Source organism: Ambystoma mexicanum, chromosome 12 (genome assembly GCF_040938575.1).
Source record: "Ambystoma mexicanum isolate Mex_15411 chromosome 12, UKY_AmexF1_1, whole genome shotgun sequence".
NCBI lineage: Eukaryota > Metazoa > Chordata > Amphibia > Caudata > Ambystomatidae > Ambystoma > Ambystoma mexicanum.
The window spans coordinates 91,877,900-91,895,522 of NC_090936.1; the positions used below are offsets into that span (position 1 = coordinate 91,877,900).

Sequence of the window (17,623 nt, forward strand, 5' to 3'; positions counted from 1 at the left end):
ACTTTTTCATCGGAAACATCTCTGCACCCTCAACCCTTGGGCCCACAATGTCACATCCAATGGTGAGAGCAGTTGTCCCCAATGGCTTAGACTTACCTAGGGTCATTGTCCATCCTGATCCGTGTTTGAGGGGCACCTTACATACCCGTTTGTGTCGTAGCCCTGATCGCTTTTTAGTTCTATAGTGCACACAGGCCTCCTCAGCAGATACCCTTGTCTTGCCTTTGGTGGTGGAATTCGGGCATTGGCATTATGTCTGTGGCCCCGTAGACATCAGGAATTGGTAGCTGTTCCTTGCTTTGCAAGAAAACTACTGTTATGTTAAAATGTTTTACTATCCAAAGAACCTGACTGCTGCATTGAGCCCATTGTTTCCTATGTTCCTATGGGAGGACTTTTGCTAAAACTTAACACTGCTCCAAAGTGGCTAAAACCTGGTTACTTACTTTGAACTCTGTTGAAGACATATTTCTAGGTTAGGGTTGGACTCATTAGCCTTAGTTACTGTGAGCTGGTGTTGCTTTTTCATTTTTTAAGGCCTGTGATAACTTCTTGACAATCTCCTGTGTATGTTAACGTTACCTTACACCAAGCTCCTGATCTCCTTAGTCTAAGCCTTCCTGCTCATTCACTGTACCAAGTGACATTTTGGTTACACTTTTGTGTTAAGCTTTGCAGGTCCACTAAGGTTGGCTTCCCAGTCTCTTACACCAATAGTGGTTCTGAAAATCACCTCTAACAGTCACTTACACTTTTTAGTGATCCCGGAACCGGAGATGGTTCTCCTCGAGTTTCAGGGAGAGAGGAAGGCTGTTCCAGAGAGGGGCCCCGAGAGATAAATGTTCTTAGAGTAGATTAAACAACGAATTAACACATGTCTTGACCACAAAGGTGAAGTCAGAAACAGTGCTAAAAATTGACACTTATTTGTGTAAATATTTTAAAGCTTGGTGCAACAGTCTATTTTAAGCTGTGCTGGACAACATTTGATTAAACATGGTTGAGCACAGTCGAACACCTCCTTTCATGAAAACGGGAACACGTTGTACCGAAATCTACAGTTCTGAAATATTAAAATCTACCAAATCCATGCATTTACTGAAATCACTTGTGTATGTATTGCAGAGATAACATTTCGTTTCTGGTCACAAAATGGTCAGACTGTGGGGATAGGGTTTGTTTAGTGGTAGTGGGTGGTGGAAAGTGGTTATGCACTCCTTTCAACCCGTGTATATACACGCAATGTTATTGCCGAGTCTTTCTTCACACAACACTTGTGGTTGAAGATGTGTGCTATGTTGGTGGCACATTTCTACTCTAGCTATGTCCGCTAGTAGGCAAATCAGTCAGTCATGTTCTTGCTGTACACGTATGCCTGTAAATTGCAGTTCAGGGTTTACAATACAGGTGGGCTTACTCAGCCTTTCATTCTTCAGAGGTTGATCAAACAAATGTCATTTACTTGGAGAACAATAAAACTTGTTGGGAAACAGTCAGCAAGCAATGTAGAAAATTAGCACCCAGCAAGGGGGTTAGGGGTGGGGAGGGAGTGGCATCCCAACCAACCAGGAAGCTCAGAACGGCTGCCAACCCCCCTTGCCGGGTGCTAATTAAGCAATAAACCCTGAGCTAGGGGGCATTATCAGTCAGTTAATGCCCCAGGGCCTAGGTTACAGTGCATGGGCCTTAACAACAGCTCTGAGACATTACTAGATCTGGTAATCCCCCCACATCCCCGGCATCCCTCCAGCAAGGTGTTATTGCTTTTAGCATCACAGATTGTTAGACCGGGATGTTAATAGCTTTTTTTTCAAGTTGAGAAACAGTATGTTTGCCGTTTCCAAATTTGATTAAAAAAACAACAAACTAAGATGGTCATCATGGAAGAGGGAGAAGGGAACTACAGGTAGCCCCATCTCCCTTTCCATGATGGCCATCCACGCAATGGGGAGGCACCAGGAACGCAAGTGTTCCTGGTGCCGTTGAGGTATAAGGGAGCGCCAAGTAAGTTGTCCGGGGGTGGGTTAGATATGTGGAAACGTGAGTGAGGGAAGGGGAGGCAGGGGAGCATGGGGGCTCACTTAAACGAGTCCTGGTGGGGAAGATGGTGGCCTCCCGCTTCCGAGGATGCTCCCCCGTGTTCTGAGCATCCTGATCGGCTTGGTGGCTGTCACCCCCCAGGCCCCTCTGGGTGGTAATTATGCAATTCACCCTGAGCTGGTGGGCATTACGAGTCAGGTAATTTCCCAGGGCTATCCTTAAGGCCCTTGCTTCGCTCGAGCCTGTAACTTACTCCCCGGGCTATTACCTGACCTTTAATGCCCCCCAGCTTGGAGTTTATTGCTTAAATATGTCATATTACAATACTAGTAAAATGGCAGCTCCATTGCAGACAATGCACTGGCAGAAGGCAATAATGTGGAGTTCATCCCTCGTTACAGGGGCTGGAACAGGGGATAACGTCCTGGCAGCCCAAGTTATCGGCCCAAGCTAAAGCGGTATCCCCGGGTGCTTAAAAAAAGTTGTTTCCTTCCTACAACAGTGTTAGGCAAGATTGTAAGCAGTACCCTTTGGGTGCACTACAATAATCTTGACCTCCTGGCAATAGGGAACCAACCTTTGGTATAAGTCTGAACTATACAGGTTGGTAGTGTGGCTGAGCAGCCAGGCTTATTTCAAGAGGGGTCAATGAGAGCAGTAATTTTGTAACACATAGTTTCACAGTAGCAGTTATTCAAATAAACACTTCTACTCAAGGTTTCTTGATAAAACAAATATTAATTTATTTTACAGTAAGTTGTACAAGCCTTCTTCTGAAGGAAGCGATATTTATAACACTTGTAATACACTTCAAAATACACTCTGTTTCTCTAAATCAGATGATACCCATTGGGGATGGCACACAGACACTTCCTACACCCTCAGGTGACTTAAATAGCTAGGATACTGTGGACATTGATTTACCACTGGTACATTTAGAGCAATACTGAGTTTGGTGTAAAAGATAGAAGAGAGGAATAAAACAAACGTTAACAAATAATTCACAAACAGTAAGTACATTTAAGAACCTTCCAATGTCAAATAGGTTTAACCCTTTCCTGAGGAAAAGATAAAGCACAGAGGTAAAGAAGAGTCTCTCAGGGAGCCAGGAAAGCCAATGTTAGTTGCACAATGTCTAGGGGAGATGAAGATCGTCCTTTGCAGGTTGGTAAAAAGTCTTGCACAATGTTTTTAGAAATGTTTGTAGAAAATAGAACACTTGAAGGGCCACAAGCTGGTAGGCTTGTGAGGGGCAAAGCTATAACATCTCTGCAAGGTAACCAAGATAGGTCTCAACTGAGAGCAAGCAAGGCTAGACAACAAGAGGTACGTTCTCTTAGACTTTACAGTACCTCGGGTAAGAAGAAATGGTTCCAGCTGGCTTCTGTTCCTATCCAGCTTTGCAGATCCTGTTGTTCCTGAGCCTCAGTCGTGGGGGCAAGAGGGAGGATGTCTGGGGACTCCTGCTCTGCGATGGGAAGGTCGCGGCAGCAATGGGCGAACTTCAATTCAGTGGTTCTTCAGTGTTTCAGCTCCTCGCGTCTGACAGGAAATAGCAACACTGCAGTTCTCGGATACCACTTCAGACTTTCCTTGCTTCTTGGGTCCAGTACTCTGCTAAGGTGGCTCAGGCTTGGACAGACCTGCATCAGGGAAGTCCGGAGGATCTTCCTAGCGCTCAGGTCTGACTTAAAAGCAACACACACAATCTGGTGTTCCTCTACCTGGAACTTCGGTTCCAGCAGTTGCAGCAGTGGAAATACAGCCAGCTCTGAGAGGATGTCCAGACAGGTTTACTTTGGAGTTGATTGGTCCCACCAACTCAAAGGGAGAAGTTGTCCTTGCAGGGCTTCAGCTTCAGCACAGCAGCAGGGCTTCACTGGGTAAACTAACAGTCCAGGAGTTGCAGCAGGCGCCTCTTCCAAGTTATTCTTCGGATTCCTTCATCCAGTGGTCAACTCTGCCTTCCAACCCAATAGTCCTGGCCTTTTATGCAGGTTTCTCCCATTCATCCCACAGCTGCCACCAGTGTTAGGCAAGATGGTATGCAGTACCCTTTGGGTGCACTACAATAACCTTGACCTCCTTGCAATAGGGACCCAACCTGTGTAGTTCAGCCGTATACCAAAGGTTGGGTCCCTACTGCCAGGAGGTCAAGGTTATTGTAGTGCACCCAAAGGGTACTGCACACCATCTTGCCTAACAAGCAGGGTGTGTGCGCTGTCTCTTTGTAGGAAGGACAATCCTTTCCCAAGATGGCTGCCATGGAAAGGGAAGGCGGGGCGAGTACCTCTTCCCTTTCCATGGCAGGCAGCGGGAGGCGAGGTGAAGGAGCAGGTGCAGCGGCACCCGCCACAGACGAAACAAGGTAAGCAGGGGGTTAGGGGTTGGGAGAAAAAAATAGAGTGACAGAGGGTCAGGGGAAGATGGCGGTAGGGGAGCCAGCTGACAGGTGGCTTCGAACGTGGGCTTGTACCGGTGGTTCAACCCTGCATTCCTAGCCATCTGATTGGCTGGCTCCCCCCCGCCCGGGTGCTACAGCTGGGACATGTCCCTTTTTTAAACATTCCAGTGGCGAGATCCCTGGACACTCTAGATGTGAAGGAAGCTCTTTGTTATTACCTTGACCACACTAACGATTTTAGAACATCCTAACATCTCTTTTGTGAATTATGGTTCAAATAACAAAAGTCATCCTGTTTCCAAAAGGTCCATAGACGGATGCAAGGTATCTTGATTTGTGTTCCCATCATTGGCCAAGACCCAATTCAACCAGTGGGAAGGCAGAGACAACTGCTCTCCTGAGTAATGTTCCTCTGTCAGTAGCCATATGGACTAGCCTTAATGTCTGGATTCTGATGCCAAGACAGACACCCAGTTGGGACAAGCTCCTTTGGGAAATGTGTTTGCTTGACCATATTTGTACCACCATGAGTTCTTATAATCCTCTCAAATTTTACTACCTGTTCGCTGAAGTTCCCGCCACCTTGCTGGTGATGGGGTTGGTGGTCTAATAAGTGTTGACGAATGTCAATGAAATCTCATAATGGAGAAGTTAAAGTTACTTACTTGTAAACCAAGTTCTCCATGATAGGTATCTGCACTAAATTCATACACATATCGCCATCCTCACTGTAAACATCAGAGGTATTGAATTCGATCGAGAGGATACTGCTTTTTACCCTTACGCTCCACAGTAACTTCCCAGCTTACCACCACCCACATAATCACTGTAAGTCTGCTCAGGCACCCTGAAAAGGGACTGCCTCCAATCTCTGTTATTGATCTCTGTACAACACCTCAGGTCGAAGTGCCATTCGATTCAACAAATACCTATGGCTTTGCCCTTGTCTGAATTGAATCGTAGTCGTCAAAGATTCTATCATATGGCCCCAGGGGTACATGTTTATATCTCACCATCATCAAAAGTGTCGACCAGTTGGCTTGGGTTGATCTCTGAACCCCCAATCAATATGTCATCGAGGGCCCACTGAGCACGCTCGGCACCAGACACCACAAGTCCGTTGGAGACCACGAACGGCTGCCACCACCGCAGGCGTGTTGTGTTGGTTTGTGCGTGGTCTGGGAGGATGATGTAGTCGTGCCTGACTGAGATATACTTCTGGTAGTCCAGCTCGTGAAGCAATGTCCACGTAGTACCTGCGAACAAACATGCCAAAAACAAAGAAGGGGGTTACAAATAAATATCATCAAATGCATCGTGCAGCAACAAAAACAGTGGGAGCATCTCCTCTGGGTTCTTTGAGTGATCACCAAGTACAGTTTAAAAGAAGACTATTTTATCTGGATGATGTCAGAATGAAAACTATTTAAATGGAAACCTGGGAACCTGCACAGGTTCAAGTGCAATTAGCACTGGGGCAACCATTGTCCTAGTGCAGGGGCCTGCAATCTGTGGCTCTAGGGATGTTTTGCACAACTCCCATGACCTCTCACCATTAACTATGTTGGTTAGGGCTGATAGGAGTGGTAGTATAAAACATTCTTTCAACACATTTTTGCACTATGGAAATGCTTTCCCTAGCCGTAGTCCTTTGCCTGCGTGCAAAAATACATTTAAAGAACATAATGATTGCACCAGGGGAAATGTTTGTCCCAGCTGACTCTCTACCGGAGCCTGGCCAGCCCTGCTAAGCCTTATTTGGCCAAATGCACACAGGCCTTCTACTCTTACTCCGTGACCTCCAACACTCTGGACTTCGGTACCCGAGGGCAGGTCCACCACCAGTGCATTGAGATTATAATGATGGTAAAAGGCGCTAAAGAAATGACAACTACAATACAATAGTGCTAAGTGCAATTGCACTGGTGCAAATGTTTTGTAAGGCCACTCAGTTGTGTCCATTATTTCGAAGTGAAAGGCAGTGTACTGATTCTGCTGGCACCTTCAGGAAAATGCCTTTGTGTAACAGTGCACCAACTTGCCTCCATCGATCGAGTAATCCAGCAAGACTCCTTCCTTCCGGCACTTTGGTCTGTGGCAAGAGCTCATGTTGCTTGCACTCCCGATTCTTGCCCAGTACTGCACAAACCTAAATAGTAATGAGAATGCAATTATTTCTACAGTGCTGAACCTTATCACCGGTGCATGTTTTGCTTCGGAGATTGTGTTTCGCAACAAACACAGTATATGGACTTACCACTTTGTCTTTTCAGTCCAGAGTGAGTACCTTTACAAAGTAGCCAGGTACTGGCACAGCTGCATTTTGAAGCGCTATGAAATGCTAGGAAGGCGATATTCGCAAAAATGCAAAGTGCTTTTCACACCCGGCTTCCAGCAAGGCAACACCCGGGTAGGTAGGTAGGGGTGGGAGGGACCTTTTCTTTGCACATAATGGCAAATGTGCAAAGTAAAGGTGCCCTTTTTCCTGCACACAAATGCACATGTTTGAAATACACCGTCCAGGCACACTGGCCCAAATTTGCTGGCACCATTTTCCACTTACATGTAAAATGTTGCAGGCAAGTGGAGAAATAAACATACCCTAATTCCGGAGTTTGCAATTTGTGGATCTCCAGATGTTTTGGACTACAACTCCCATCATCCCTAATAGCCAGATAGCATGGAAAGTGCAGTCAGAAACATCTGGAGAGCCAAAGGTTGCAGACCCCTGCCCTAATTAAATTAAATAAAATTGCCTAGGGAAAAGTGTGTGCACATACAGTGTCACCCCACGTATGTGACACGTATGTGCATCTAGGCCGTGACCATTTTTTTTTTATAGGTGAAATACCAACAAGTGTCTGAATGTGTGGTTCAGATAAAGGCTAGGCTACCATTCATCATCTCCTCCCCCATTAATTATGCTATTTTTTACATAAAGTCTGAAGTCATAAAAGGAGAGACTTGTGAAGTGGTCTGAAAGCTGTGCATCTGCTCGAAGGAATTTTAAAACGTTATTCTTATGATCGGTTCTACAAATGCACAGGGGAATGGACTATGAGACAAAAAGAAACAGCCCATTAGAACAGGGGACTGCAACCTGCAGCTCGTCCGATATTTTAAACTACTACTCCCATGATCCCTCACCATTCACAAAGCTGGCTATGGCTCATGGGAGTTGTAGGCCAATCCATCTGGAAAGCCAAAGGTTGCAGACCGCTGCTCTAGAAGTTCAAAGTGTGACAAAAATGATGTGGATGAAAAAAGGAAATTCTGGGTGTGATATGATGTGGAATGTATTATGCGCCTGCGCACAAGTGTACGCTCCAGTTTTGGTGGGGAGCCTTTTCGGTGAAACACACCAAATCACCAGCAAGACTATTTGTTGCCCAATTGAGTCTGTATTTCTGGTAAAGTCTTTTAGCAATGAAGCAGTGAAGTAGCATCCTCTTTCTGTGGTGCCCCACTCTAAGCTAGAACGTGGTTTTCGTGCCTTTCACATGTCTAGACTCAGTGCCTGATCACGAGTTGGGTGTTAGCCCTTAAATGCGGCTGTAACGGTCTTACCGCCGCATTTAAGGGCTGGACCTATCACAAGTCTGGCGTGTTTACCCCCAGCTCAGAGCTGAGGTAAACACAGCAAGACAATGCCAATTTTCGGCGCAATTACCGCCAGAGGTATTTCATTGCGCTGAAGATTCCCCATTGGGTTCAATGGGAAATGGGGACTTACAGTTAGCGCCGGACTGGTGGGCGCTAACATTAATATAGTTGGACGGTATCCCAGCCGGGATACCACCCACCTCGTGATCAGGTCCTAAGTTTTGCTCCCCCTATAAGCGCTACCATGAGTGAACCACACAGTGAGGTTTGCATTTCCTTTAGTACAGGTGTGCTTGTGTGACATTTTACCAATCCAAGCTTTATTTTCGCTAGGAATAATGCATTAAGATCATTTTCTGTTTAGATAGTATTTGACTAATATAATCAGTATAGAAGGTGTCAGAATGAAGATATCCAAGTGGGCAAAATAGAACAATTGATGCAGTGTGCTTGCAGTGCCCCCTACTTCACATAGGAGTGTGCCCAGAACCCCTCTTTTTGCGTGCATGGTGTCAAAGCAGCAGACATGCCAGTAGAAAGGATTGCCGGATGGAAGGAAGACTAGGTTACACAGCTGTCACAGCCTTTGCTTGGCCACATGTGACAACATGGCTCAGCTCTCGAAGCAGAGAGTGACAGACTGAAATGCGCTGCTGTTTTCACAGCCATCACCATGTCACCATCACAGTGTAGGAGATGGAAAAAGCAGAGTGACAGGGCCGGAGAGATGTGCCAATTAGAGACGCATGATAAGTAACCATGCGTAGGCAGTGGTCTTCGAACCTTTTCATACAGAGGCTCACCTTGAGTAGAAATGTTGTTTTTGGTCCCCCTCCACAAGCTATAACTGCCCATATTTTCTATTACATGCTTACATTTTCGATTAAAAACAGTCACCAGAATCCCTTTTTAAGGAGCCTTGCACCCCCTACCCCCATCATCCTTCGGCCTCCGTAGGGGGGCAGCCCCACAGTGTGAAGACCACTGCGCCTAGAGGCCGCAGCTCTGGTGCTATGGGGTGATGTGCTACAGGGACTGAAAGCAGGGAACACCAGCTCCGGTGCTATTGCAGAGCAATCTTGTTATCTGATTTGGGCTTCAATATGACCTTTTATTTTTTTAATCACTTTGACTTAGATCATGATAAAAAATGATCACCTTGGGGTTTCTTTGCAGCAAATACCGTGACTTGGCCAAAGACGTTCTCTCCTTCACTCCACGCTATCAACTAAATTCTAGGTCCAGCCTTAGTATCATTTTCAGGACAAAGCGCCCCCTTTCGTCAATTTGGCTCTCTTGCTTACAAGCTACACTGTTGGACTAATTGGGGGGCGATGTTTGTAGTTAACGTAACAAAAAGGAAGTTCCTCTTAGGGGTCATTTTGGTATTTGCACTAAAACGTAAGGCTAAAAGAAGCCTTTTAGTGGATATTTTTTCTCAAAAGTAAACCTAGGTTTTCCATTGGTAGAAATGTTTAGCTTCACTTCTGACTTTTTAATGAGTATGAACACCAGATCTGCAACTTGATTAAAGATTTTGATGTGGTGTTGAGGCACGCAAACCAATTCATCGTTTGTGCTCATTTTAACCATTCTTAACTTCATATTTTGCCCAATATATGCATTGCACGTTAATCATACTGATGTTAGATTGAACATTGTGTAAATTTAAACTTAAAAGTTGGTCTTCGTTCGCAATTACTGTACAACCTGACACGGGTTTGACATACTTTCCACCCCGTAAGTCCAGATCTTGCGTGACGGTCTGCCTCACCGCCGCGCCGCCCAGATATAAGGCTGTGTCTTCGGCAAGGACCCCACACTCGGTGCACATCTTCCCGCCTTCCATGGACAGCCACAGGTCCGACCTTGTTTCCTCACTGTCAAACCGCTCCTTGAAGAAGGTCTGGAATAGGAAGGGAGATTGTTAGGCAGCGTTCTGTACAAAGGCATTTGCAATGATCGACACCTCTTGGAGCCAATCCCAGAGAAATGTAAATAAGCTTTTGAAACACGCTGCTTTCTAAGTGAGGGCTCATTGGTTGGTTGCCCTTTGTTAACTGTATGAGGTGAAACACAAAATAACTGTTCCTACTAGGAATGATTTTAAAATTTCAATTACTCAAATGATTTAATTTGAACATGTGCTGTATATTTCATTAATGATGTACTAGCATGAACCCTATTTTAAGACAAAACAGTAGGTCATTTTGATGAAGATCAAATCATTTTTTATTTGACACAATGTAATAAATCAAACATTATTGAATAAAGCTACTATATACAAGAAATAAACCACAGGCATACATAACACATGAATGTACAAAGAAAAAACTAAAATGAAAAGTGCAAATGACAAACTAAATGCCAAACAACCTCTTCTAAAACAGAATCACCCAAATACTAATTGAAAGGGATAAGAATCACCAAGGGTGATCTGATCCCTTGTAATTAGTATTTGGGTGATTCTGATCCCCCTCGATTAGGAGTAGGAGACCTGTGTTATATATAAAAGGGCCCTAACTTTTTTAGAAGAGGTTGTATGGAATTTAGTTTTTCATATGCAGTTTGCATTTTTCTTTTTTCTTTGTACATTCATGTGTTATGCATGTCTGTGGTTTATTTGTTTTTTGTTACATTGTGTCAAATAAATTAAAAGTGATTTGATCTTCATCAAACTGATATGCTGTTTTGTGCCTTAGCTTTTCCAGTACACAGTGGAAAAGTTGAATACTGCACGGAAGTGCAAATTCCCCTCCTTGCAATACTCTTATATAGAACATGACTCAGAGGTTCTTTTTTTCAGCTCATATCTGAATAATACCCAACAATGGACTTGTTCTGTCTTGGGGGAAAAAAACACAGTTCAATTGGGGTAAAAGTAACTTCTGGGTTGAATGGAAACACATATCAGAATAATTTGCTTACAAACAGTATAGGTGGAAGTTCAAATTTCTGTCAAAATTCCATAATTCTTCATTGACAGTTGCTATTTTTCATTTGGCCATTTTTTTCAATATTGCCTGCTTTTATGGTTGATAATTAGTTGCTAATTGGCCGTTTCAAAGTTATCGGTCACAAGCAAAGCTTGAAGCATGAACAACCAAACAAACCACATATAGCCTTGCAAAACAGCACATGACAACTACCGACTGTAAAATCACACCTACGCTCAGCCAACGGTGTAAACTGAACTGAAGCTGCCAACAGCATATCACAGCTCTCTTGCGCTTTCCCCCACGTATTCCTACTAACTTACCCTACCCTCTTGCTTTTCAGATCTGCCAGAGTACCAGGGGACCACTCAGGAGGTGATAGTGCATGGTATAGATATCCTTTAACATAACATAACATAACATCTACTGACAGCAAAAGCTATGAGCATGTGATGTGTGTCACCATGCTGCAAAAAGTTGACAGCAAACTGTAAAAAAAAAAAAAAAGAATAAAACGTTTAACATGAAAGCTCCATTCCTGATACTGTGGGAGAAACAAAAAAATTGGCTACATTTTTTGTCTCATTCACAGTGTTTGTAAAAGCTGCTTGCCTTTTCAATAAAAGTTGTCATTTTGCAGTTCAACAGATTGTGTTTTTTTAATGCGAACACAATTATTGCCACGACATGACATGAGCGCCATTTTATTTTTCATTCAGTCTCAAACAGTGGAGCTGGGAGCAGAAAAAGGCCAGAGCAGCAAGGAGAGGGTTAGCAGAACACATTCTGAAACCACAAGTGGCGGAATAGATATGGAAAGTAGCATGGTTCATTTGAGTTCAATCAGAGTAAATATTGTCAACAGAGGTGTGTGACCGATCCAGCGCGGGAAATGGGCCGGAATAAGACAAAGCAGTGCTCCGGCAAGACAAGTCTCGCCGGAGCGCTGCCCTGTCCCCACACTCACAGATCTGCTCCAAAGCTGCGTTATCGCATACACAAACGTGCAACCTGCGGTTCAATGAGCAGGCTGCTTTCCGGAGACTTTGCTGCCGAGCCTTCTGAAAGAGGTCTTGCTCGTGCATGTGATAACTCAGCTTTAAAACAGGATCCTCCCTGCCAGATCTGTCTTGAAGTCGAGAGCAACCCTGTGCGAGGGAAACTGAATTCAAAAACAGCCAAAGCCTCACATACTTGTTGCAGCTGTCCAAATTGGCATATACCTCCTGCAATGTACAGACATTTATTTTAGGGTGAGCAGTGTGACCAATCAAAACTGCAGAGCCCAACTTCCATTTATTCGCTCAAAAGTGTTACTTATTGAATCACTTTAGGCAGGTTTTCATGACTCCCTACCCTGGTTGGTGTATTTTCATCACCGCAAAGTTCAATGTTCATCAGGGGGAATGTGTTCCTTCCCCTGGTGTAAAGGTCAAAGTTCAAACAATGCTCACCAGGGGGAAAACAGTGCTCACCTTCCCCTGGCTGCAGGTGTCCTGAAAAAAAAAGATCACCTTAACAACCCTTCTCGTTCTGGGTCATTGTATCAGGGGGAATGCTCCTCTTCCCCTGATTGAAAAGATTCCTAGAACACTTTGTAGAAAAAAGGCCAGGGGGGATGCCTCCCTTCCCCTGGCTGGAAGCTTCTTACTTCCTCCACTTCTCCTGTCTCCCTCCTCCTGATGCTTCTCATTGCAATGTGTGAATCACACTTGCCCCAGGGGGATGCCTCCCTTCCCCAGGCTGGAGGCTTCTTACTTCCTCCACTTATCGGGAGGATGACTGCCTCCTCCTGATGCTTCTCATTGCAATGTGTGAATCACACTTGCCCTGGGGGGGGGGGGTGCCTCCCTTCCCAGGGCTGGAAGCTTCTTACTTCCTCCACTTATTATCAGGAGGATGACTCCCTCCTCCTGATGCTTCTCATTGCAATGTGCGAATCACACTAGCCCCAGGGGGAATGCCTCCCTTCCCGTGGCTGGAGGCTTCTTACTTCCTCCACTTATTATCAGGAGGATGACTCCCGCCTCCTGATGCTTCTCATTGCAATGTGCGAATCACACTAGCCCCAGGGGGAATGCCTCCCTTCCCCTGGCTGGAGGCTTCTTACTTCCTCCACTTATTATCAGGAGGATGACGCCATCCTCCTGATGCTTCTCATTGCAATGTGCGAATCACACTAGCCCCAGGGGGAATGCCTCCCTTCCCCTGGCTGGAGGCTTCTTACTTCCTCCACTTATTATCAGGAGGATGACTCCCTCCTCCTGATGCTTCTCATTGCAATGTGCGAATCACACTAGCCCCAGGGGGAATGCCTCCCTTCCCCTGGCTGGAGGCTTCTTACTTCCTCCACTTATTATCAGGAGGATGACTCCCTCCTCCTGATGCTTCTCATTGCAATGTGCGAATCACACTAGCCCCAGGGGGAATGCCTCCCTTCCCCTGGCTGGAGGCTTCTTACTTCCTCCACTTATTATCAGGAGGATGACTCCCTCCTCCTGATGCTTCTCATTGCAATGTGCGAATCACACTAGCCCCAGGGGGATGCCTCCCTTCCCCAGGCTGGAGGCTTCTTACTTCCTCCTGATGCTTCTCATTGCAATGTGTGAATCACACTAGCCCCAGGGGGAATGCCTCCCTTCCCCTGGCTGGAGGCTTCTTACTTCCTCCACTTCTCCTGCCTCCCTCCTCCTGATGCTTCTCATTGCAATGTGTGAATCACACTAGCCCCAGGGGGGATGCCTCCCTTCCCCAGGCTGGAGGCGTCTTACTTCCTCCACTTATTATCAGGAGGATGACTCCCTCCTCCTGATGCTTCTCATTGCAATGTGCGAATCACACTAGCCCCAGGGGGAATGCCTCCCTTCCCCTGGCTGGAGGCTTCTTACTTCCTCCACTTATTATCAGGAGGATGACTCCCTCCTCCTGATGCTTCTCATTGCAATGTGCGAATCACACTAGCCCCAGGGGGATGCCTCCCTTCCCCAGGCTGGAGGCTTCTTACTTCCTCCTGATGCTTCTCATTGCAATGTGTGAATCACACTAGCCCCAGGGGGAATGCCTCCCTTCCCCTGGCTGGAGGCTTCTTACTTCCTCCACTTATTATCAGGATGACTCCCTCCTCCTGATGCTTCTCACTGCAATGTACTAATCACACTAGCCCCAGGGGGGATGCCTCCCTTCCCCAGGCTGGAAGCTTCTTACTTCCTCCACTTATTGGGAGGATGACTCCCTCCTCCTGATGCTTCTCATTGCAATGTGCGAATCACACTAGCCCCAGGGGGATGCCTCCCTTCCCCAAGCTGGAAGCTTCTTACTTCCTCCACTTATTATCAGGAGGATGACTCCCTCCTCCAGATGCTTCTCACTGCAATGTGCGAATCACACTAGCCCTAGGGGGATGCCTCCCTTCCCCAGGCTGGAGGCTTCTTACCTCCTCCACTTATTATCAGGAGGATGACTCCCTCCTCCTGATGCTTCTCATTGCAATGTGTGAATCATACTCGCCCCAGGGGGAATGCCTCCCTTCCCCAGGCTGGAAGCTTCTTACTTCCTCCACTTATCGGGAGGATGACTCCCTCCTCCTGATGCTTCTCATTGCAATGTACTAATCACACTAGCCCCAGGGGGGATGCCTCCCTTCCCCAGGCTGGAAGCTTCTTACTTCCTCCACTTATCGGGAGGATGACTCCCTCCTCCTGATGCTTCTCACTGCAATGTGTGAATCACACTAGCCCCAGGGGGAATGCCTCCCTTCCCCTGGCTGGAGGCTTCTTACTTCCTCCACTTATTATCAGGAGGATGACTCCTTCCTCCTGATGCTTCTCAGTGCAATGTGCGAATCATACTTGCCCCAGGGGGATGCCTCCCTTCCCCTGGCTGGAGGCTTCTTACTTCCTCCACTTATTATCAGGAGGATGACTCCCTCCTCCTGATGATTCTCATTGCAATGTGCGAATCACACTAGCCCCAGGGGGAATGCCTCCCTTCCCCTGGCTGGAGGCTTCTTACTTCCTCCACTTATTATCAGGAGGATGACTCCTTCCTCCTGATGCTTCTCAGTGCAATGTGCGAATCATACTTGCCCCAGGGGGATGCCTCCCTTCCCCTGGCTGGAGGCTTCTTACTTCCTCCTGATGCTTCTCATTGCAATGTGTGAATCACACTAGCCCCAGGGGGAATGCCTCCCTTCCCCTGGCTGGAGGCTTCTTACTTCCTCCACTTATTATCAGGAGGATGGCTCCCTCCTCCTGATGCTTCTCATTGCAATGTGCGAATCTCACTAGCCCCAGGGGGAATGCCTCCCTTCCCCAGGCTGGAGGCTTCTTACTTCCTCCACTTATTATCAGGAGGATGACTCCCTCCTCCTGATGCTTCTCATTGCAATGTGCGAATCACACTAGCCCCAGGGGGAATGCCTCCCTTCCCCTGGCTGGAGGCTTCTTACTTCCTCCACTTATTATCAGGAGGATGACGCCATCCTCCTGATGCTTCTCATTGCAATGTGCGAATCACACTAGCCCCAGGGGGAATGCCTCCCTTCCCCTGGCTGGAGGCTTCTTACTTCCTCCACTTATTATCAGGAGGATGACTCCCTCCTCCTGATGCTTCTCATTGCAATGTGCGAATCACACTAGCCCCAGGGGGAATGCCTCCCTTCCCCTGGCTGGAGGCTTCTTACTTCCTCCACTTATTATCAGGAGGATGACTCCCTCCTCCTGATGCTTCTCATTGCAATGTGCGAATCACACTAGCCCCAGGGGGAATGCCTCCCTTCCCCTGGCTGGAGGCTTCTTACTTCCTCCACTTATTATCAGGAGGATGACTCCCTCCTCCTGATGCTTCTCATTGCAATGTGCGAATCATACTTGCCCCAGGGGGATGCCTCCCTTCCCCAGGCTGGAAGCTTCTTACTTCCTCCACTTATCAGGAGGATGACTCCCTCCTCCTGATGCTTCTCACTGCAATGTGTGAATCACACTAGCCCTAGGGGGAATGCCTCCCTTACCCTGGACACTACATTGCCTCCTCTGTTCAATATCACAAGCAGTTCCAAGTGTGCTTGGGTCCCAGACCCAGGTTCTTCTTCTCTAAGTTGGCAGACCTGATTCACTAACCTGCCCAGTACTGCCACGAGGAAGATAACTTGTATCTCTGTTTTGGCTTGCGTACTCGACCCGGGTTTACCTGATGGTCAGAGCTTTTGTTCCTTCCACTGACACGAGGAAGATTTCCTCTGATACGCACATAGTCCTCTGGGCTCTTAGGGTCCCTAACCCTTCTCTGGTGGTCAGTGGTTTTGGTTCTGCCACGGACATGAGGAAGATTTCCTCTGATGCACAAATAGTTCTCTTGACTCTTGGGGTTAGTGACCCTTTTTTCGCAATGTTCATATCATAGGAATTACCCCAGGGACCACCCACAGACCCTCTCCCTTCCCTCGTATCACCGCCGGAAGACACGTGCCCCCTGTTACCAAGAAGGGACTTGTGGCACATCTCCGGACCCCACTGGGACTGGAAGGGGTGTCTTGTTGGCTTTACAGGTCTTTCTCATTCTCTCTGATGGGTCAGCATCTTCCCGCTGACTACTGTCTCAACACTTGCCAAGGATTTACCAGTCCGACTTCTCGGGGCAGTGCTATCGTTCCTCTTGGCGGCCAAAGCTGTGCGCGGTCTTCCTTCGCTGGGATCGGACAGGGCTTTTCTCCCTCTTCCCCTCTTTGGTTGGTGTCCACCGGTCTCAGGATTCCATCTTCCCGCGTCTCGCAGCACCTACGCTCTGTATAGCTTACCAGCTGGACTTTCTCTTTCGGTTGTCCTTTTTCAGTTTGTAAAGTGGTCATTTCCTCACAAAAGACTAGTCTGTTGCTCAGGTTCTGGAGAGTGATCGTCATGTCTGCATGCCTCTTCTTCATCACAGTACTTTCAGGTTTCCTATCACTAACCTTATAGCAGCACATAGGTCTACTATCTACAAAGAGGTTCTTCAAGGAAGGAGAGGTTAGAGTGTGAGGGTGTGTGTTGATGTTACAAGGGCTGCACCCTAGATGGTCGTACTCATCCCTGAAGAGGGAGTCCTTCCTCATGCGATCCTGCTGCATTATACCAACCCCAGGGGGACTATCAGGTAACGGCCTCACCTCCCTGGCCTCATGGGAAGGGGCTCTCCCTTAGGGAGAAGTGACGACATCTAGGGATTCAACACACAGTCCAGCCATGTAATAACACTCATCTTGCTTGCTTTATCAAAGGATGCCCAATAGAAAATGTCATGCCACAGTAAGAAATGGCTGGACTAGTTGCACCAAAATGCCATTCTAGACACACAATAACACATAACATGCTTACTTTATCACAGATGCCCAGTAAAGAAATTACATGCCTGCCCCCTCAATGGGCTGTGCAAGGCTGGGGAAGCAAAACGCTCGGCCTCACGTGGCTCATTGAGCATGTGCGGCTGGGGAATAGAACTGTCAATGGGGACCCGCATTTCCCTTTGGCAGTTCAAGCCAGCCCAGGAGCGCTCCCTCAGCTAAAAAAAGCAGCTGAGTGAATGCTCAATGTTTACACTGGGCTAACTCTAGGCTCCTCCATAATGAGTGCGGTGTCAGTACCCCCTTGCTCATTATGGTGGAGCT

The 17,623-nt window shown here is 47.0% G+C and overlaps 1 protein-coding gene across 2 annotated transcripts in view; it reads right to left on the bottom strand.

The window, feature by feature from the left end:
* RELN (reelin) overlaps positions 1-17,623 on the bottom strand; it is a 2,335,047-nt gene that overhangs the window by 86,215 nt on the left and 2,231,209 nt on the right. For both annotated transcript variants that reach the window (XM_069628072.1, XM_069628071.1), the window contains exons 54-56: positions 9,778-9,953; positions 6,487-6,593; positions 5,458-5,700 (exon numbers count right to left, since the gene is read on the bottom strand). In XM_069628072.1, coding sequence (XP_069484173.1) covers positions 5,458-5,700; positions 6,487-6,593; positions 9,778-9,953 — 526 coding nt within the window. The remainder of the gene's footprint in view (positions 1-5,457; positions 5,701-6,486; positions 6,594-9,777; positions 9,954-17,623) is intronic.